This window comes from Stegodyphus dumicola, chromosome 4, assembly GCF_044657685.1.
Source record: "Stegodyphus dumicola isolate Sdum_Otavi_A_Nest chromosome 4, ASM4465768v1".
NCBI classification, from domain to species: domain Eukaryota; kingdom Metazoa; phylum Arthropoda; class Arachnida; order Araneae; family Eresidae; genus Stegodyphus; species Stegodyphus dumicola.
This window is the reverse complement of record NC_140771.1, coordinates 24,342,234-24,366,246: the sequence shown is the minus strand read 5'-3', so window position 1 is coordinate 24,366,246 and position 24,013 is coordinate 24,342,234. Positions and strand designations below refer to the sequence as shown.

Sequence of the window (24,013 nt, the reverse complement as noted above, 5' to 3'; positions counted from 1 at the left end):
ATCTTTCTTCCAAAATGTTAATGTAAATCCTCGATTACGAAGTTTTCATGAAATTGCTAATGCGAATCACACGTCAGGAAAATTTCAGGAGTTTTCGGTGACTCTCCACCCCACGAATTTTTTTCTCTCGCTACGATAAAATTATTCTTTATCTATAATGAGAAATAATTCGCATACTTAACGAATAAATTTGAAATCCTATAACCTGTTTTAACACCAGGAGTATAGTTTACTTCACGAGACTATAAAATTCCTTTTATTTCGTCGTTCATAAAGGAAAAAAAAAAAAAAAAAAAAAAAAAAAAAAAGAAGCCATCTGTTTAGAATTGCAAATTAGAATTGTAGAAACTTTGTATAAAATAAAAAAATTTCCTGATGTTAAGTATGACGCAAATTAAAAAATATTTTGATATTCTCTCAGAAACTGTAGCAAGCTTAAATTTGTTGAATGAATTGAAGTTGATTTTTTAGTATTTTTATGTTGAATAGAATTTTTATAAGCCTCTATTGATTGTGATTTTTATTTCAATTCTTATGATATCCGCCTTAAAAAATTGTGGAATAATGATTAAGTATAAATTTTTTAATTAAAAGTTAATTTTAAATCATAAAAATAAAATAAAATTCTAGCAAACTTTTTTCAAGCTGCAAAAACGAAAAAAAATTGCATAAGTATTTAGCTGTATTTTAACATCAAATCAAGTGATTACACGCGTTTAATGTGTGTGTGTGTGTGATTATGGTAAAGCCTCGAGGGCTATCTGCCTAAGAGGATGGATGCCTTCGTGGAGGACTTTCTTAGGGAAACTGGCTCGTATACACGTTACACATGGGGAAAACCACGAAAACGCCCATGCAACCAGCCTGTTCGCGGGATTCGAATCTCAGACCGAACTACCAGTGTTCAGCGACATTACCGCTCCGCCGCTGGTGGGCTACACACGTTTAAAAGAAACTAAAATTAAACATACGCATTAAATATGCTTACTCAATCACCCTATACTAAATTCCACTAAATACACTAATTTTAATTTCCTTGATTTGGTTGCTTAACTTTGCAATGAATATGACTGAAATTCTGTCGTACAGTTCAAAATTTACGTAACTATATCAAAATGAACAGAATTTTTTTTTTTTTTTTTTTTTTTTTTTTCAAAAAATTTTTCAGTATTTTATGCACAGATACTTGAAATTAATGCTCAGATTGTTAGTTCAAACACAATCTGTTTAAACTACTGTGCAACTCCAATTATCCGAACTTCAACTATTCGAATCTCTTTCAGAACTTAAGAAAATAAATTAACACTAAAAAAATTATGAGTGTGGCCACATGCAACTTCTCATTGTAAAGCGGATGCGCAACTTGGATGCCCGAAAACGAATGAAGGCAGTCAAACAGCTTTCTTTGACCGAGATGTTAGCAAGTAATGGCTTTCAATACTTGTAAGTACTCTACAGTACGCCATATAACATGTACATAAAAGTGTTGCTTTTTCATTTTAGTCAATTAAAACCACTTTTTCTTTAAAAATAGCTTTTTTCTCCCATTTTCAACATACAGTACATATAGTAATTAATTATAGTATACGTTGACCCTTTTTAGGAATAAATCCAATTATCCGAATTTTTTATTATCCTAATGGGGTCCGGTCCCAGTTGATTCGGATAATTGGAGTTCTACAGTATAATAAACTACTGCGTTTAATTTTCATATTCATAGCTTTCCATATTTTAAACCTTCATGGCTTTCATATTTTAAACCTTCATGGCTTTCATATTTGAATAATACCAATTTTCTGTTCTCTCTTCTTTCCTTCTTATCTTTCTAAGCGTGACGGGCGTACTTATAATTTTTAGTAGTTTATTGTTGATTCTCAGCCCAGCTACTGAAAGAGTGGTTAAGACCGCTGAATGGTAGTAGTTCGAATTGCGGTTTAGCCTAGACAGAATGGGCTAGGTGAATGGGTGTTTTTCGCAATTTACGCCATGTGTAACGTGAATACGAAAGAGTCTTTTGTGTGTTTTGCCATATCCAAATAATTCAGCTTTTTATTTCCGTTTAAAATTCATCCCTTTATCTTCGCTCCAACGTTATTCCTAAATTTCTCCGTAGAAGTAGTAATAGCTCTTAGCAGCTTGATCTAAAGTGTAAAAGTGCATTGCGTGCATACAAAATTATATTTAAAATTCAACAGAAATCCGCTTAAGTAAAGTAGTCCATATCATGTAAAAATCTCATTGCAGTTTTTAGTTTAATGTTTTCTGTGTTGTTACTGATGGCAATAATGTAATAGTTTTCTAATTTATCAGTAATTTAATAAATAATTTGTCTACACTATGCAGTCATTTTTTACTTTAATGAGACTTTTCTCAAGGAAGTAATTACGCCAATCATTTGTTGCCAGATGCTAAAGCAATAAATCGTAAATTTAAAACATTGAGCTTTATTAGTATTTTTATATTTCTTTCGATATTTTAAGTATAATTGCCGAGTTATAAAATTGGTTGTAACTTCAGTTATTAGAAAGCATGAATTATTAGACACAATAAAACTAGCTTTAATGTTCTGAAACATTATTTTAAAATATTTTTTTTTACAATGAGGTAATCTTATTAGAAGTACATTTAATATTAAGTTTATCAAGTAATGAAATGTATTCTACGTTATATGCATATATATTATTTGCTAAATTTTTTAAAAGATTAAAATAACATTTTAAATTACAATCAATTACTCATAACTTTGTCCCGCCATAAATTGAAAATGTTAATATTTTTCTCCGCACCTTATTTGTTTATGTATGTAATGGTCCTAGCGGGAAGGAAAAAAAATTCTATTCCCTTCGAAAATATGCATATAAAGTCTCCTTCAGCTTCAATCAAACGCAAAATCTTTTCCGCGCCGATTTTAATTTGGAGCTCTGTCGCGTCTTGGTTTTGCGCACTTTGTGTATCGACCAATGACGTCATATTCGTGACGTAAAATCCCAGAGCCAAACTGCTAGAGAAAGGTTAGGAAAATTTTCACCACGCACGTTATGTTAGCTGTAGTGCTTACTAACTGTTTGCACTGTAAATCCGCAGTATAATTCAAAGTTTTTTTGTAGTGATTAATCAGAATGTAACATGCTGAAAAATATATATTCCTCTGCTCGGAACAGAATTTTGAGTGTCACACGTGGGAGAATTTAGAGCCATCTGTCGGAAATGGATGCTACTACACAAGAGGAAGAGCACCTTATCGAAAGCGAGCGAGGTAAATATTTATTCCTCTTCGTGGCTGGGAACAAGGGATATGATAAATATTTATTATTTTTCTGATAAAATTAATTTTATGATCATCATCCGTTGGTTTGTGCAATTTCTAAAAGTAATTAAGATGGCAAAAGTGGTAAATGATTGTGGTTTCTAAATCCATGTTAAATCAAAATAAAATACAATATTGTATTAAAAGTTAATAATTATGTATATGAGTATAACATTGTTAAATAAAATAATTTAATATTGCATATTAGTAGAGTAGTCATCACCGATCAACAGCTGTTATTTAACCTTCATTGCATTTGTAGTAAAGTAGCAAATCAAATTATGTTATGCTGGATTTTAATGCCAAGAGAAATTTTATAGTTTTTTGCGAATTTCAAAATGGAAGACTAGATATCTGTATGAGAGTTATTTAATTTCCTGCTAAAATTCAATCTATGTAACAAAAATTGCATAGAACATATAGTTTTACTTGTTACTTTGTATGCACTATACAAAAAGAATTAAAATTATGAAGACCGAAAAAAGTAATATTTTGGTTATATTTAATGTTATATATTAATTTGTTATTAGTATTATATATCAAAATGTGTGGTACATCAGTACATCACAATGAAAGTAACAGAAAAACCTGCTCTTTTTCCTAGTATGCAAGCGTTATAATTTTCCATTGTTTTTAAAATTTTTATGGCCGCATATTCAGAGAAGCACGTCCATTTAACTAGAAAAGGTACATAATATGTGGATTAGCATAGCTAAGAGATTATAAAGAAATGAAATTGAGATTTTATAGTAAAAAGGGAAAGAAAAATATTCTGCTATAAATCAAAATTTCGTCAAGTGAATTATTCTTGGGGCAAATTCAATAAGATGCCCCAAAATGAATTTTTAAATTTCTCGGTCAGTTTTTCACCAAATTTTACAAAATTTAATATTTAGACATAATTTGAATCGAAATATGGAAAAACAAAATCGCCACGTCATTTCAGAAAAAGTCCGATTCTCTGTCAAAATACTTATGTTAGAACAACTGTACATACAAATATAATATATATCCTAAGTCGCGTTTTCGAGACATGAAAAAATTTCGTCAATTGGCCCAGTAGAACGGAAGATATAAATCTGTCCCTCTCTCTCACTCTTTTTTTCCTTCTTTTTTTTTTTTTTTTTTTTTGAGCTTTAAGTAAAAATACAGTGTCTCAAAAAAGTGATGGGACACTTGTGCTTTACAAAAGGAAACTGCAATAAAATAAATTTAAAAAACATGTAAAATTTTTTGTGGGTGTGTTTCATACTTAAATTTAGTAACAATTATTACATAACATACATTTTCTCAAAATATTAAAATATTAATTTAATAAAAATACAATTGTTTAGAACGGAGCAGAAAATGGCTCACTTAAGTGATGGGACACTACGTACTATGCAACAAAAATCGTCTGAAGTAAGCAATAAAAATATCTTTTGGGGTATTTATTTTTACTCAAAAGCAATTGCCAATAATTTATAAAATCGTCTGCAGTATTTCTCTCCAGTTTGTTTTGGAATTTTTGTGTTTTTTAGCTCTGTGCAGCCATGAATGCTAAACAAAAAGAAACTTTGCCTGGAATTCGAAAATTATTATTAATTTGCATGTTGAACGTGGAAAATCTATTAGAGAAACTATTGAAACAGTTAACTTCAGTCATTCAACAGTTTTCAATATCATTAAACGATATAAAAAGAATCATATGATTCAGGATAAAAGAAGACCTGGCCGACCATCAGAACTATCCAATGGAATAAAGCGAATTATCGTTCGAAATATTAAAAAAAAAAAAAAAAATCCTAGAATGAGTGCTCCTAAAGTTGCTGCTGATTTACAAGCATTATATGGAGTAATTGTTAATTCTGAGACTATTAGAAGAGTAATTCGATTTACTGGATATCACGGTAGAGCAGCCAGGAAAAAATTCTTCGTAAGTGAAAAGAATAGAAAACTCAGACTGGCTTTCGCAAAATCCAACATAAATAAGAATTCTGATTACTGGAATGAAGTTATATTTGCTGATGAGAGTAAATTTAATATATTTGGTTCTGACGGTAGAATCTTGGTGTGGAGAAAACCCAGGGAAGAATTTCGCAAACAGAACTTGGTGCCAACAGTAAAACATGGGGGAGGAGGAGTTATGGTATGTGGGTGTATGTCGTCCGCTGGAGTTGGTAATCTTGTTTTTATTGACAGTATAATGGATCAGTACAAGTATATTGACATTTTAAATCAAAATCTGAAATCTTCAGCACGAAAATTGAACCTTCATACCGATTTTAAATTCTACCAGGACAATGACCCCAAACACAGTGCTTTGAACGTTAGACTCTGGCTGCTGTATAACTGTCCTGAAATAATAAAAACACCCCCACAATCTCCACAATTAAATCCCATAGAGAATATTTGGCAAGAATTGGAATCAAGAATTCGCAAACACACCATTTCAAACACACCAATTAAAATCGGTGCTTCAAGAAGAATGGGGTAAAATCACTCCAGAAATCGCAAAAAAATTAGTCGAATCCATCCCAAGAAGATTAAATCATGTTTTAAAAGTGAAAGGAAATCCAACAAAATATTAAAACCTTTTAAAAAGTAAAATTTTTGGATAAATATTTCATGGAAAAGTAAGTGTCTTATCACTTAAGTGAGCCATTTTCTGCTCCGTTCTAAACAATTGTATTTTTATTAAATTAATATTTTGAGAAAATGTATGTTATGTAATAATTGTTACTAAATTTAAGTATGAAACACACCCACAAAAAATTTTACATGTTTTTTAAATTTATTTTATTGCAGTTTCCTTTTGTAAAGCACAAGTGTCCCATCACTTTTTTGAGACACTGTATTTCCCCAGAAATATTCGATAATGAGATTTATAGCTCTGCTGCATGCTATTGTTTTTATTTGTTTCGTAATGAGATCCATAGCGCTGAGATATGCTATTCAGAGTTATGCAGTCATGAAGTTTGTTTATTTGTTTAATTGATTAAGACAAAGCATATGTGGGCTATCACTACGAGAATGAAACCTGCCCTAGGATTTTTGAATGGAGCGTCTTAATGTATAAGTCAAAAAATGACCACGCACAGCCTACTAAACGTAATTTTGTAGCCTTTTTAGTAGTGAAACGTTGAAAAATTAACTTCGTAGACCACAGAGATAGGCAAAAAAACTTCTAGTATGAAATGAAAGAATTTGTACAGAGTTGTAATCCAAAAAAAGGAACTAACCATTTTAGACGATTATCACGGGACAGTACCATCATTCTTGTTGAGGCACAGCTGACCCACTGGGCAAGTTCTTATCAGTTTATTTAAGTCATGAGACGATATATATGTATGTTATACATCCTGGAACTACATGCATTTGAAGCTTGTCATCATTAGTATTGAGAAGCTCAATAGAAAGGCCTGTTCTAAGAATACTATCGGACAAACTACTATTGTTTGTTTCAGACGAACATTTGTTCAACTAATTTTTCTACCAATTTTGTCACCAAAAGAATTTTTGTGTACCTTCTGCGGGAAAAAAAATGAAGACTATACGTCTTTACTCAATAAGCTATCAGCACCGAAGTAAAGAAGGGCCTCCAGCGGCCGAGCGGTAAAGTCGCTAAACACTGGTAGTTTGGTCCGAGATTCGAGCCCCGTGAATGGGTTTTCGTGGTTTTCCCCATGTGTAACGTGTGTACGAGCCAGTTTTTGTTTGAAAGCCCTCCACGAAGGCATCCTTTGCCTTAGGCAGATGGCCCTCTAGACGTTGCCGTAATCACATAAACCAAACCGAAAGAAGTTAAATGAGCGTTCTTTGTTGGTAGTCTCTGTGTTTATAATGAAGAACTGGTTTTCTTTTTTTATAGTAACCCAAACTCTACCCCTAGGCTGATAGTCTTAGAATGATATACTATATTCAAAGTAATCTAATTCTTCATATCTATTTTATTGATTTATATATTTCACATCAAATTCCATTTATTATGAAGCAGTAATGTCTTGTATAACCACCTTTAAGTTGCTGTCTCAGTACCAATCGTTAGAAGTTGTTTTCTGTCGGTTTGTCAAACGAAATCTCATTTTGCTCTTCATTCATTTTATAATTGGGAATTTTTACTAATTTCTATTGATAACAGTTGAAATTTTATCTAAATTCCACATATCGCTAGTGAGGCTGTTACAATTACATTCAATCGAATTTATAAAATTATTTTTTTCTTGATACATAGACTTGTATATACAGGGTGTATCAGTATAGCTGTGACAAACTTTCAGCAGAGATAGAGTAGTACACTTAGACGATGGGAAATCACATAGCTTTCCTGGTTTGGTAGAGACGACACAAAACGCAATAAAGGACACAAACAGTGGGGCAAAACATGTTTTATTATGTTTAGTACAGGTGACAGCAGGGCCGGACACCCGAACGGCTTTCTAAGGCCCATATCACACACGCATTTGTTTCACACGAACAACTGTTTCGGAAAATTTTTCTGCCTGGTTTACTATTGAAAAAAGACGCACGATTTTTGCCTTCCTTTCGAAAAAAATTGCAAGTTTTTCGTTTTCAACCAATCAGCCATTATCTTTTTTGTAATGTACGTACTAGAGAAATGGTGTAGCACCAGAGTGCTGGGTCAGAGACCCTACTTCTTTTCAAACGGCTTAGTAATTTCGAATTCGAATTAATTTAGTTAATTTTTAATGTGCAATTAATTTAGTTAATTTTTAATAACAATTTTAAAGTTGGACAATAACAATTTAATAACAATTTTAAAGTTGTAAGAATGGACAAAAGTTGTTTGTAACGGAGAACCAATTTCCCCTGTGTTAACCCCAAAGCGATCTGTGGTCATTGGCTGTTGTGACAAAGCAGAAAAATTGTTCCAAATAGTTGTTCTTTCGAAACAAACGTATGTGTGATAGCATCCTTAGACTACTCAGGTGTTGTCCGAACCCGGCAACTATCATTTACTATTATACTGCAATACACATTTCACATTGTAAAGAGTAGCTACACTAATTTTGCGCGGTGACTTGTATAGGAGTTAATATCTGCATTGTTACAAATGGAAGTAGTACAGCAGAAACCTACAAATAGAACAAAAACCAACAACAATTGTTATTAAAGGTGTTCGAAATTACGACCCCGGACCGTGATGCCGGCCCCACTTCTCTGGCGCATGGAAGATGTACGTCATGAATAGAAGATGCATGATGCACGGTTCCTGCATCACGGTCCGGTTCGTAATTTCGAACGCCTTCTTTGATGATGATCGTTGTCTCTTTATGTTGTTTTTTCTTTTTATTGTACTTCGAATAAAAAACATGTTTTCTCATTCCGTTCGTGTCCTTTTTTTCTTGACTATATATGGATATGGAAAATATACATATACGCTATATATGGATAAAAGAATATGGAAGAAATGTTTTTCTTAGAACCCTACGTAATGGCGTCAGTTGCGTAGGAACGGCTTAGCTCCTTTGTTATCTTCTATTAGTCGTTATTTGCTTTCACTAATTAACACAATTATTCATTTATTAATCCTTTATGTACATGTAAAAATTTTCGCAAACTTTTTATCCTTCACAAAGGAGACGTATGTGGTGAAGAAATATTCTTTCCGAAAAACGTAGTACTTGATGATGCTCGTATTTTGAACACTCCTGAACAAGGACAACATGCCCATCTATTAAAATAAATGAAAGAAGTAAGTGTTATACGAGGGCTATCCAGAAAGTAGATTACGTTTTGGAATAAAAAAATAAACAAAGTATAGGAAACAAATTTTATTATATACAGATGAAAGCCACACTCAAATACTACTTTTCTACATAGTCACCATACAAATTAAGGCATTTATCGTAGCGATGTACGAGCTTGGAAATTCCTTCGTCGAAAAATTCGGCCGCCTGCGCCTTCAACCACTTCGTTACCTCTTCTTGCAGCTGTGCGTCGTCATCAAAACGCTGCATAGCCAGCCACTTCTTCATTGCTGGGAATAGGTGGAAGTCGCTCGGTGCCAGGTCGGGACTGTACGGCGGATGAGGAAACAACTCCCACTTAAAAGATTCAAGAACTTTACGAGTGACATTTGCCGTGTGGGGCCGGGCGTTGTCGTGAATCAACAAGATCTTAGAGCTCAACATTCCTCTGCGCTTGTTTTGAATTGCTCTTCTGAGTTTTTGGAGAGTTTGGCAATACCTTTGAGAGTTTATTGTAGTGCCTCTTTCCAGGAAGTCCACCAAAATTACACCTTTTCTGTCCCAAAAAACAGTCGCCATCATCTTCCTTGCCGACATTGTTTGCATGCATTTCTTGGGTTTTTGGGGAGAACTTGTGTGCCCCCACTGCATTGATTGCAATTTCGTTTCACAGTTCACATGTTTCACCCATGTTTCGCACCAGTAACGATGCGATCAAGTAAAGAGTCACCATCCTTATGGTAAGCGTCCAAAAAGTTCAACGCTGCAGCCATTCGCTGATTTTTGTGGTCCTCTGTCAAGATTTTTGGAATCCATCTTGCACAAAACTTGTGGTAACCAAGCTTTTCGCTGATGATTTCGTGCAACAAACTTCGCGAAATTTGTGGAAAACTCAAAGAAAGTTCCGTTATTGTGAAATTTCGATTTTCACGGACTTTAGCATCGACTTTTTCGAGAAGTTCGGCGGTCACTATGCTGGGTCTCCCACTTCGATCTTCGTCGTGAACATTGGTTCGGCCATTTTGAAATCTTATGACCCACTGACGCACTCCACCTTCAGTGATAATGTTGTCCCCATACACTTCACGAAGCTGCCGATAGATTTCTATCGGTTTACAGTTTTTTGCAGTCAGAAACCTTATTACTGAGCGCACCTCGCAGCTCGCGGGATTTTCAATTAACGCAGACATTTCAAACCGTCACAGTATCTGAACGGAGCACAGCACGAACCTCTCACTAGCACGGCTAGATGCAGACTGAGCTGCGCAACGCTCTGACCCCAAGATGGCCGCGCTAGCCCCGCCCCTAGCGGACACAGACGGAAACGTAATCTACTTCCTGGATGGCCCTCGTATAACTGGAAGTTGCTGAGAGGTTTAAATAATCATTCTTACCTTTTTTTTCTCCCTCTCATGTCCTCTCAAAATCGTGACGCGTAATTCATTTACTTCTCCGCTCGTGACTGCTGACTTTTGCTATTGACCATTTGTCCTTGCGCTATCAAAGCGTAGAGTGTGCAAGGTCGCGGCTTTTATCAATGCAGCTGAGATCTCGAACTCAGATTGCATGAGGGCTGAATGGACAATTTGAAAACAGTTGACGAGCCAAAATGTTTTTCAACAAAATAAGAACTTTTTATCAATAAAATTGAAAAAAAAAAAAAAAAAAAAAAAAAAAATCTGAAAGCTTTCAGGTCTTATATTTTTTATTTTATATTTTATATTAAAGGGGCATTTTTTACGTTTTGTGTGTTACCTTTATTTATTAAATCATGTTCTTGGCACTTCGGATCCAAAATAAAGTAAGAAGAGGTTGTCCGGGAAAGAGGACTCCACGTGACTCAACGTGATCAGAGATTTATAGTTTGAAAATCTGTGAAAAATCCATGTTTGAGTCTTTTAAAGATTTTTACAGAATTTATTGAAATATTTTCTATTTTAATTTCACTTAAAACTAACTATTCAATGAGTACTCAGATCAGCTGGATTACCTGGGCGCTCAGCTCCAAGAAAATTTTTTGAAAGTGCTAAAAATAGAAAGCTTAGGCTTTTCATCTCAAAATGAATGATAAATAGGCCAGAACCGTATTAGAATCATGTGTTATTTGCAGATGAAATTTCTGATGCCGATGGGTGTATATTTCTATGAGGGAAAAAATGAGGAGTTTAATGGCAAGACCTTGGTTGGTACAGTAAAGCATAGCGGTGGAGGTGTTCTTGTGTGAGGGTGCATGTTAACATCAGGATTAAATTATTTAGTATTTATTGATGGCACAATGAACCATGCTCTATATTTTGAAAGATAATTTAAAACTATCCGTCCAAAATTTATATACTGGAAACAATTTTTTTTTTTTTTTTTCAGGATAACGATTAAACGACCCTCAACGTTCGCCATTTGGGTGTTTATAATTGTCCACAAGTTAAGTGAACTTATGGAAATAGTATATTATAGAAAGAGTAAATTATAGTAAAAGAAATTTATAGATATTATTAAAAAAATTCATTCTAAAATATTAATTTTTATCAATGAATAAAGCAATATTTCACTGAAACTCGTAAGTGTCCGAACACTTTTGTGAGCCACTGTATATCACATTGTAAAGTAATTAGTTTAATTTATAGATTTTCGGGTGCGTTATCCGCCTTAGTTTTTGACGGTAATGAAAATAATGTAAACTCGGACATCAAATAATTAATATCTCATTTTCTTCATTCATATCTTCTTTTACAGCCATGTTTTTAAGATAAAAAGGTACAGGTAATCATATCCATTAAATATGGGCAAGTACGTGAGTATTTTAATGGTTTAAGGTTGTTAAAAGTTTATATCTTACATTTCTAGTTTATTTACAAAATATTATTCTCATTGACGCAAAAGTAATTGACTAAATTCAGTTCCGGCATTAAAAAGAAGGAATCAGAAACTGTTGACCGAGGGAAGGGAGAAGAGAAGTTGCAGTCTTTTTCAACGGTTTGGTTTATTTAATTGCCTTCGTGGAGGACTTTCTAAGGGAAACTGGCTCGTATACACGTTACACATGAGGAAAAGCACGAAAACGCCCATGCAGCCGGCCTGTTCGCGGGTTTCGAACCTCGGACCGAACTACCAGTGTTCAGTGACTTTACCGCTCGGCCGCTGGTGGGCTCTTATTCACCGAATTCTAATTTAGTGTTCTGAAAAATATTATAGCATGGTATTCTTGACGTGTTTAACATGCAATTCCATCCAAATAGGGTACTTTTTGTATAGTGAGAACTATTTACTTATGCGTACATTTAATATATAAATTTAATAAAAAAGCATTTTTATTAAAGTCCATAAATATTACAAACTTGTGATAAAATTGTAATTTGCGGCTCTTGAATCTTCTTTATTAATTTGTGATTGGGATAAAAACGTTAATAATATAGCTGAAAAGTATGTATATTTTAAATCGGTCTGCTTGTTCTAAACATACAAGGAATTAATCGCATTCCCTGTACGTGCTCTCATGGTGTAAGTGACTGCTTCGAAAATCTGTTGTCAGTGCAAACTCTTATATTAATTCAAAAGAAAAATTACAAATCTCATGCATGGTGACAGTTCTCAATACTAGTAATTTATACGCCGTGTTGTTGGCAGGTAAATGTAACGTAATTGAGGTTTATTATTAGGTACAGTAATTGAATTATTTTAGACATATTTCAGTTTTCAGGATAGGAAAAAGGAAATAACTAAATTAAAAGGGAGATTGCAATCTTCCTGGATGTTTTCTTGTATAAAGAACCATGCAGTTCGTAGGCCAGAGGTTGTCTCATGTTTCCCCAAAAATCAAAATGATTAGAAACGGGTAGTAAAATTAAGTATTAGAAGTTTAACATCGTAGGGATTGTTTTAATTTTCTAATAGTTATTTTTGAAACCCTCTCCTTTAAATTCTTGTTTTCCACGTACAACTCCCTGCCAGAATGAGTTTTATGTAAACGAAGTAGAACCAATATTTAATGGAAAGTTCAGTCACTTCCGTAGAAGAACTGAGAAGTTCTCAGTAGAGCGTGTTCTGTCTTCGGGCCACGTCGTTGTTTTAAGCCTATCTTACTATATATACGGCCGTAGTCTTACGTGCCTGTTAGTATTTGTCGGTGAGGTTTAATTACGAGCCAACTCGATTAGTTATCTTTGTACAGCTTCGGCCAAAGTTTAGCTAGTTAGAATTAGTGTAGTTTCTTGTTTTTTAGCTTAAGTTAAAGCTCAAGTGAAAGCTTTCCTGTAAGCCCGAGAAGGGCCGTCAGTTAGCATTTCTTTGAGTGAATAAAAGGGTATTTTAACCCTTCTTTTGAATTTATATTTTGTAGTTGTAAGAAGACCAGCGAACTCGCTAGACATTTCCTTAAATTTCTGGTAGCCAAGAACACGTATATTAACTAGAACATTATAACACTCATATATTGTTTTATTTTCGACAATAGTAGTAATAAAATTAAAGTCCTTAGGAGTATATTATAAAATTTGATACGACAAATTTACACTCTAGTATTAATATAAAAAAATTATCTTTTTTGGTCCAATGCTAAGTAAACTTTGATATTGCTTTTAAATACATAAAAAATGAATAAAATAAAATTAAAACAGAAGAAGAAGAAGAAGACCACTCACAGTCAATATTTTTCTGCATACTTGATGCTGCCGATTTCTGACAAGATATTTATCTGTAAGAACTGCATTTTTATGTTTTCAATCTTTGAAGACAATTAATCGTAGTAATGCGCTACCCAGCAGTTAAAGAAACGAAATCATCATTTGAGACATTGGGTAAGAATCTGAAAGAATATAGATATTTTTTAAATATTAGTAAAACGTCATGTTTTATGCTATATCTGTTTGTGTCAAAACATTTTGAACCTCCATTAACTGTCCGCCAGAATTACTTTGGATTTACATTAATTACATGTCAGAATCAATTTGGACCTCCATTATTTCCATCTGCGATATATTATTCAAAGCAACAGAAATATTAGTCCCAATCAAATATGTAAATGTCCTCATTTTACTTTCATGTACCTTAAAATTCGAAAATCTTTGTGCACATTCTTTATAAAGTTTTTCAATCAATTCAAAGAGCTTTTTGTGGCTCAAGGGCCCCTCCGTTGGACTGTGAAATAGCACCAACGTTCCTCAGTCGATTATTCCTGAAAGAGTCTTATATTCTGGAAAAAGAAAGCTTGGTCATGCTCATGCAATTTATTAATTTAGCTGACCCTTTCTATGTAATTACGCTTTTAAATGTTCAAGATACTTAGTGACACATTTCAAAAACTAAATTCCTTTACCAATTCATCGATATTTATAAATTTAAATATGACTTCGTTTGTCAACTTATCTGTCGTCTTCAAACAAGCTTATATTTTATATTTGGCAGAAATTTAGTTTTTGAATGAGGTAATTTTTACGGCTTTTTTGCTAAATCGTCTGTTATTCATATAACATTTAGGTATAAAAGGTTCATTTCATCTACCATCGGTTTTGTGTTTTTAATCAAGACACGCAAATAATGTAATATGCCCAAGAAATGGATCACAATTTGCCTAGCCTTAGCTAATAGTGATCTCTTCTAGCTATTTGTTTGATTATCAAATCTGTAGAATAACGTATATTGATAGTCGCTTCAGAACATTGACTTAGCCGTAAAGAAAAATCGTTGCTATGCAAGACTGTCTTTTCGAAAGTTCACGCAATCAATTTTATCCCAATCTACGAAGTCATATTTTCTGCCACGTATTCGTAAATATTATTTCTTGAAATTCTATTCTTTTAAATCAGCGATGCTCTTTTACCATGCCAAGCCTTACATTTGGCTGTTATATCGCATAACAATAATTTGTTGGTACGTACAACTTCACTTAGAATGTTTAAAATACACCTCATCATATACGAAGGCTCTATTCGTTGGTGTGGAGCCTCTGTAGATACAGTGGGTAAAAAAAGTATTGGCAATTGCCTATAATTGATCATATTACCTAACAAAGAAAATGCCTGACGATTTTAGCCGGACATTACGAACATAAGAGGTAAAAAACACACAAATCTAATGAAACTTTCAATTTAATATGCGTTTTACACAAAATATACAACAAAAACGTAAATCTGCATGTCAAAAAAGTATTGGCAAAGTTCTAACTGCTATGCAAATTTTCTTATGTAGAGGTCACTTGTTTAGACTGATAAGAAACCCTATTAGTATACAGTCTGCAGTGCTACTTCAAAACTTTTAAAATGTTATTTTGCTAATACTGTGATAAAATGGCTTCGAAGTCGAAGGAGTGTGATGTTGATGTTTAAAACATGACTATTCTTCTCAGAAATGAGGGTTTAACTTATCGTGCTTTAGGAATACAGTTGAACATAAGTTTATTTACTGTTAGAAGTGTCGTAAAAAAGTTCAAAGAGACGGGATCGACGGAAAATAAGATTAGAAGTGGACGGTATCGAATATTTTCTGTAAGGGAAAACGGGGCATTATTAGAGAAATTAAGAAAAAACCTAAAATAATTGTACCCCAGTTAGCTAATACTTTGCATAAAACTTTTAGTGTATAGACTCTATAGAATGTCTGACATGGAGGAAGTTATTATGGAAGAACAGCTAAAAATAAACCTTTCATTTCAGAAATAAACAGGAGAAAGGGATTAGATTTTGCAAAATCTCATTTTAATTCATCAGAAGAATTTTGGAACACTATTATTTTGTCCGACGAATTGAAATTTAACATTTTCGAGAGTGATGGACGACAATATGTGTGGAGAGCCTAACACCGAACTGGGAAAACAACATTTAACACCGAATGTCAACTATGTTATAGGGAGCGTCGTAGTTTGGGGCAGTATGGCAGCAAACGGAATGGTGGTATTATGACAGCACGCGCATACATTGATATACTGCGCCATAACATGAAATACAGTGTCCCAAAAACTTGGTTTAGGAACATCATTTGTGTTTCCACAGAACAATGACTGTAAGGACACAATGAACCTCATCTCGCAATAATTACTCTGTAATGCTCATTGTCAGTTAAAGACATCGCCTCAATAGCCTGACATAAATTCAATTGAAAATTTATGGCTTAAATTGGACCTAGAAGTCAGGAAACAAAATTTTGTGTAAAGATGAACTTAAGTGTATACTTCTGCAAGAATGGCACAAAATTCCCAACAGGACTGGTTTTTTTCCAACAGGACTTTTTCAACAACCAGGACTTTGTTTTTCTCTATGAGAAATAGATTACAAGCTCTTATAGATGCAAAAGGTATGAATACAAAATATTTAATTTTGTTCCCACATTTTTCTGTATGATCTTGCCAATACTTTTTTGACATGGAAATTTACGTTTTTGTTGTATATTTTGTGTAAAAGCCATATTAAAACGAAAGTTTCATTAGGATTTGTGTCCTTATTGCCTCCAGTGTTCATTATGTCCAGCTAAAATTGTCAAGCATTTCCTTTGTTAGCTAATATGATCAGTTATAGGCAATTGCCAATACTTTTTTTTACCCACTGTATAGAAATGTATTACCCCATCCCCCCCCAAAAAAAAAGTTTTTGCGTAACAGGAAACACATTAAAGCTAACGCAGATACACCATTATGAGAAAAGCTTCGTACTGAAATGCAAAATTCTTGTGCAGTGTAAAGCCCAGTTTCTACATTTAGAAATCTTTTTATTGAATTGCACATCAATAATACACTGCAAAGTATTTATGCTGTCAAATCTTCGATACTGTCAAATTTTTGTTTACAACTCCCCCTACCCCAACCCAACTACTGTTCTGTTCTCGTGATTTTTTTATTTCTAAAGGTTTTATTTTTCTATAACTTTTCTTAAATCTGATCTTTTTTTAAATTTCAGATGGTAATTACCCAGCGGATTGTGGCCTTTAAGTCATTGTTGAGCAGCTCTGCTTGTTGCTGTTAATACAAATTAAAATTTTATCTAATGTATATGTATTACTTTTCTTAAAACACAACATCAAGCAGGAATATAGGTAAAGCTTTTATTTTTTTCAGGATATGTTGTAAGGAATTATCATACTGTCTATGCGTATACTCGTTATGTAAGTGATTAACACGTCCAGTTAGCAAATGGAATATCTATGACTTGAATCCCATTAATGCCAGAGTTAATTCTTTCATGTTTTTTAGTTCAAAATTTTTAATGGTCTCTACAGTGCGAACTAAAATATGGTCGATGATAACTCATCACTACCCGGCTTTGGTCCACTGAACCTTGCGGTTGAGTCGCCCTTTAAGTCGGGGAAAAAGTAAAGAAATTTTGCAGTAGCTTGTGTGCTTTTGTAATGCAAGTGATTTGCGTGTTTAATTAGAAATTGGAATATCAGTCTATGTCCAGGGTATTTTGATTTTTCATGTTTCCTTGTCCAAAATGAGTAATGGATGTAATGGTGTCTACAATGTAAAGACCTGAGGAAATATTTAGCATTTCAATCTTATTTGTCCATAAATTTTAAAGCTATGCAAATGAGAATTCAAAAGCTACCTATATGTAAATTACTATTGATTTCTTTATGAGTGCGTTGCGTTGTAGCTGGATATGAATTTTAGTACTGATTTAGCAGCAAATGAGAATGTATTTATATCGTGTAAGATAAATTTATCAGCTATTTTGACAGAGGATGCGTTACTAGTAGGAGAGAACACAAAGCATTTTTTTTCCCATCGATATTGCAACGTATATGCGGCAGAGTATACAAAGAATATTTCGAAAAATAGCGAGAATAGTTCGTGTGTATGATGTAAGGAGAAAGTTTTGGATGTAATCTGAAGACAGCGTGGAGAAGGGGTCTTTATTTCATTGAATGTCGTTGGCTTACCATTCTACATTGTCGACAGTATTGGTGAAATAGTGGAGGGCAGGTAATACAAGGTGTTTTAAGAAGAATCACCGGATTTAAAAAAATCATAAGTAGTCAGCTTTTAATTCGTTTTAATGTAATAACGTATAAGTAGAAAGAGGGAAATCTCGAGTTTCATGCAATTGGCAATAGGTAGCGCTAACGCCCTTCCTTCGACCGCCAGCTTCAGTGGTTGTTTAGATGGCGACTGCACAACAGGAATGTTTTGTATTCTACGCTTCGCGAAGTGTGAGTCCGTACCAATTGTTTAACGTAATTTTCGTCGACTATAACGTAATTTTCGTCGACCTAGTGTTCAATAACCTACAGCTTACATCATTATGCAATCGTATAAACTATTCCAAGACATGGTTATCTGTGTAAAAGCTTGTTTCAGATCAATCTGACATCTGTTCACATCAGTCTGATAGACAATCTGAGACATTGATGATGTTGGCTGTTCATTGATGATATAGGGTGGCATTCAGATGTCTTATGCCATATATGAGGCAAATGGGGCATCCGATAGACTTTCGCACGTAGTCCACAGAAATCCACTCGCCGTGCTGGTAGAAGTTGCCATTCCTGTAATACCTTTCTGGCGTTTTTGCAGCGATGCTTGTATTTCAAACCATGCAGGATGCTAAAAGCTCTTCATATAGGTGATAAAGAACGACGTATGGTGTTTTATGAATTCGTCCTTCAATTTTCCAATATTCTTTGTGATTAGTGACGAAGCTACTTTTCATTTAAGCGGCAAGGTTAACCGCCACAGTGTTAAAATCTGGGGCATGAAGCAGCCGCATCAAATTGTACAGCATGAGAGAGACTCGCCTAAAGTTAAAGTTTCTTGTGCTGTTTCTCGAAAAAGGTGTATGGCGCGCTTTTTTTTTCCCCGTAGAAACCACTATTACTGGAATCGCATATCTCGATATGCTTGAAAACTAGCATTTCCCACACATAGAAACTGATTGTGAATTCTTCGTGACTTGAGACATGGGTGACTTGAGATTTCTCTTTTCAGCAGTGGGCACCATCACACTGGAGCTTGGACATTGGAGAACTTTTGAACAATAGCTCAGTTGTACATTCGCCAGTGCATGTCCTAGTATGTCACCGTTTATCATGCTTTTGGATTACGGCCGTATCAACAGTAGTATGCTATCTAACTGTTAACCAGAGAACAGGGGCTCCATTACCTAGCTGACATGATGTCTGCTTTACACGGATTAAAGCCCCTGCCTCCAGAAGCTATTTATTATCACTAAGCAAAATAAGTTTACAGTGGCATACAAGGCCTTCAAGAGCACAAGGACATAAGTAACATAGTCATTAATAAACCCTAAAGAAAGCATGTTACTTACTAGTAGTACCTATAGCATTCAAACAATAAACCGAGTATACTTTCATAATTTGTACTGAAAATACGAAATACTTTCAAAACTGATTCCAACTAATTTAAATAAAAACTATGGTACAAACAAACAAACAAAATATAATACATCCATTACTGTATTATACACAATTAATTTCAGTTAGATTCACAATATCAAGAAGAACCATTCAATTTAGAAAAAATGCATAAAGATAAACTAAGACGATAATAAACTGCCAAATAAAATTTCTTCATATGAATTCAGAATTAAGAACCAATAACTTTGATAACTGAACAATATTATCATAAAATACACTGAACCTGAGATATTATTACAATACAAAACATAAATTTGGTTTAAAAACAAAACCACTCCAAGTAATATAAAAACTCTACATCAGGTTTACTGGCAACGCGATAGAAATACAGTACAAGAATTATGCCAACATAAAGATATGAAAAATTTCAAATTCAAAAACCAAATGCATTCAAAAATAATTAAAAGAAAATTATTATAAAATACTGCCTTAAATGCACATTTTACAATAGAGAACTCAAGTAAAACGAATCAAATTCACAAAAACAGGTCAACTATTCAATTCAGAAAAGTGCAAAAAGATATACAAAATAATTATCCTAGATTAGGTTTGCTGGCATCGCTAAGACAAATGCAATACTAGAAAGATGCCCACATAAAATTTTACAGAATTTCAAAATCAAATACACAATGCATTCAATATTAAAGCAAAGAAAATTAATATAAAATAACTATCATGAATGCAAATTTTTATAATAGAATGCACAATTAATGCCTATCAAATTCACCAAAGCGAATCAATTCAATTAAAAAAGAATGCATTAAAGTATGCAAAATAATTAAAATTGTCACTAAAATTTTCTCTTAAATTTAATTCACAATTGCAAAACTGAACAAAATAATCGTGATATATATATGATTAAGAACAATTTCAGTACCATACAACAAATACTATGTGCGTCACAAATAAAACCGACTCTTTGTACAATATAAGAAAGTAATAGGCTACAAGTAACCGTTACAATTTATAAGAGCATAGATGAATTCAATGTCAGATACGTCTGTTCTACGTAAAACCATTTTTAATTTTAAATCAGTAACATAAGTAGTGGAAACAACAAAACTGAACAATAATAAGCATCAAACACAATAAGTTAAACAATTACCATTATGCAGTAAAAATCTAACAGTCGCTGAAAGTCAATTACTCACTCCCAATAGAGATGATCTGAGAGAATTATTTACAGAAAAATTTAATTCCTGACAGAAAAGCTTAAATTTCTTACTCTCATTAGAGTTTTTTAATATCAATTCAGCCCATTTTGGCCTGTGTTGATCTAAAGGTTTATTCAAGTGAAGTTTTTTAGTAAATGAACAGTGAAAGATAAAGTGTTCAGGGTCTCCCAACTCCCCGCAAGAACAAAGCTCAGTCGTACGTAGTCCAAATCGAAAGAGATATGTATTAAAAGGTCCATGACCAGTGAAAAATTGAGTATAAAAATTCGATGTGCTTCTTTGACTGAGTGAAACTTTTGGGAAGAAAGAGAAGACTCGTCTTCCTGTGGAATCATTAGTCCATCTTTCCTGCCATTTCACAAGCAGTGCACTATGCTATCTAACTGCAGAGATGCATCGAACGTTTCGAGTGGTAAATTGAATGACATGAATAACGTCTTTTCTAATGAGTCTTGATAGCAAAAATGATGGTCGCATATGCATCCTCTTGAAGAGTTGAGAAACGTCGATACCTGGCATAATCTCGCCAACAAGGAACATTCTTGTATGATAAGTACTAATGTACCGAATCGTTGCTCACCTTTTATAAAGCCCACCAGCGGCCGAGCGGTAAAGTCGCTGAACACTGGTAGTTCGGTCCGAGATTCGAATCCCGCGAACGGGCTGGCTGCATGGGTGTTTTCGTGGTTTTCCCCATGTGTAACGTGTATACGAGCCAGTTTCCCTTAGAAAGTCCTCCACGAAGGCATCCCTCCCCTTAGGCAGATAGCCCTAGTGTGCTTTGCCATAATTAAATACACCACACCACCTTTTATAAAAGTTCAAACCACCGTAACTGGTGTGTGATATGTCCGTGTAGTAATTTTCATAGGAGCAACACGAGCCTTTTTCAAAGTTAAAACAACGTCTTGTTTCTTACTTGGCTGTCTAAATCACCGGCTTCGTCCCTTATCAAGTATGAAACGCGAAGAGAGTTATAACAAAACTTTAACAATCGTGATGAACTGTGGGCGAGGGTTAATGCAACATGGAAGGCACAAGACAGCTTGAACTATGTTTTAATTCGATGTCAGGTTTTGTAAAAATAAACAATACAAGCCAGAGTCGTTATTACTTATCCTTCTGATTTGATCAAATTGTAGAGCGGTTTCCTGAATTCATCATAAGAGAGATTTTGAATTCATCATTCATTTTCATTAAGATGAAAAGGGCGTTTGCCGTTGACCAAGGCTTTGTGCACTTTATAAGTGACAAAACAACTTCGCCCAACTTCATCCCAATTTGACCGAGAACTGTGAGGGAATCGAAGGGTTCTCTTACCTTGCTTCTTTTATCATCAGTCTCTCGAGAGGACTGTGGGTTCGACGGATTTTTAAGTGCCCCATGTTGCAGAGACGCTATGCATTTACTAATTTTCTTTCCCTCTTCGGGATTGGAATCCGCGCAAGGATATGGTTTCGTTAACCAATGTACTGATCAAGGCTAGTTTTCATGAATATATGAGGGTATATTAAGTAAATTATTGCCCGCAAAGGAAAAAGATCATTAGATAAAATAAATCTGATTTTAATGCGCTGTTCTAAATCTCGATTTGTTTTTTCTTTTTACGAAAATGTAGGTATTTGTTAAATAATAGTTTTCTCTGTTAGCTTGAAATTTATGTACGTATTAATTCCGACATTTTCAGGTTAAAATACTCTCATTACAATTATACCAAGAGCGGCATTACATGACCATTTCGAGATTTAAATTCATGCATCTTATGTAAATAAATTTAAATACATGAAATTTTCATCTTTCTGGAAGGAAAGTGTAGATTGCTTTAACAATTTTTCCCAATAAAATATAAAAAAAAAAGTCACGGCAAATTATGACAGCATTTGCCCTCCCTATTGTTTTTTCTTCTTTTTGCTTTTCTTTTTTAAACTGAGACTGCGACTTCGATACTTAAATAAATCCGAAATTTCTTAAGAGAGCCAGTTATGGAAAGCTTAGTAACCGTTATCTGCCTTGATCAAATAGAAATTGATAACGGCTTGGTCAACGATGACGTTTATTGGTGATTAGCTAGTCGTTGAAAAAGGGTAATGAATTGTAAAATGAACTTATAGCTAGGCATTTTGGACCTTTTGGCACACTGCGGAGTATCACATGCGGGTGTGGTCTGTCCTTAGCATTCCTTCGTCGATACAATTTAAAGCTTTTCTAAATCTTGCAAATAGAAGACTACTGTACCATTAGATTCAAGTGATTGACCACCACAATTTCAGGAACCGTTGCTAAAGAGTAAGTTATTTATAGCTGGAATAGTTATTTTAAGTATTATACTTTTCTGTTTGTGAAGAATTTTGCCCTGTAAAAATAAATTCTGTTGACCCGATATTTCATTTGTATTCTAAAATAATGTTCAGCATTTGCTTATGAACGTTAATTTAAAAACATTAAACATATGTTAATAATACAGTTGGCCGATGATTAATCGGATTGGGCACTAACCAGGATTTGCTTTAAAAAAAAGTTAAAATTTGCTTATGGCTAAAAGATTGAAGAATTAACACAAACTATTATCAAAAAATGCAAAGCTGTCTACGGAAAATAAAGAAAAAAGTATCTGGGATACTGTCAATGATAGCAGATGATGTCTGTCAGATACACTCATGGACCTTATTAGAGATAGACTAACCCAGTGGGCGGGGCGCGCGTCACCGACATGTCGGCAAGAAAGAGTAGGGACGATCCGGTTTACTTTGAAACCTATGGCGTTTGTATCACATAACTCTTTTTAATTATTAAATGTGATACGTTGTATAGTGAAAAGATTATGAAAGCCACAGTTTTTTTTCCAAATAGGATTTAATATATCTCATTAAAGCACTTTTTACTGCATTTCGCACATTTTTTTCACGCGTAAGTTTTGTACAAACATTTTTACTTTGGTAAAACGAACGGTAAAAACTCTAAGCGTAAAATTTATGAACTTAATTTTGCCTCCAAATAACATAAAATTAAATAAAATTGATCGTACGTGACGCTTTGAAATAAATAAGGTAAAATTAAACAAGATCTGATATTTGTTTTTAAAATTTAATGACCAATTTCAGGTAGTGATTTTCAAAACTATAAAAACTATAATAACATTACAAGACAATCATTTATTTGATTATGTCATCATTAACTGATTAACATTAAAGTGGAATATTTATTTTAGTAATTTATAAAATTCGGAGTATAAAATTTTCTGAGTGTAATGAAGGGGGAAAAAAAGGTAAAATAAAATCTAGAAGCACTCAGATTTTATATTACTCCCAAAAGGAACGTTTTTTTTTTTAACGTTCTGTGTGTTACATATACTTATTGAATATCATGTTTTTCGCCCGTAAACCACATACATTTGAAAACAGCATAATCTTTAGAATTTCCGCACTGGAGATAAAACTGTTATTTTCCGTACTGTGCTTGCTCTGAACTCATCGAGTTTGTGA

At 33.7% G+C, this 24,013-nt stretch overlaps 1 protein-coding gene across 6 annotated transcripts in view; it reads left to right on the top strand.

Annotated features, from left to right (window-relative positions):
* LOC118186243 (transmembrane ascorbate-dependent reductase CYB561-like) overlaps positions 1-24,013 on the top strand; it is a 141,783-nt gene that overhangs the window by 66,300 nt on the left and 51,470 nt on the right. The window contains exon 1 of one of the 6 annotated variants that reach the window (XM_085814615.1): positions 2,999-3,256. The exons of 2 other annotated variants lie outside the window; for them this stretch is intronic. In XM_085814615.1, coding sequence (XP_085670741.1) covers positions 3,212-3,256 — 45 coding nt within the window. In that variant the 5' untranslated portion in view covers positions 2,999-3,211. Of the gene's footprint in view, positions 1-2,998; positions 3,257-22,662; positions 22,818-24,013 lie in introns of those variants that run through there. 3 more of the 6 variants (XM_085814616.1, XM_085814618.1, XM_085814620.1) reach the window with 3 other exon arrangements.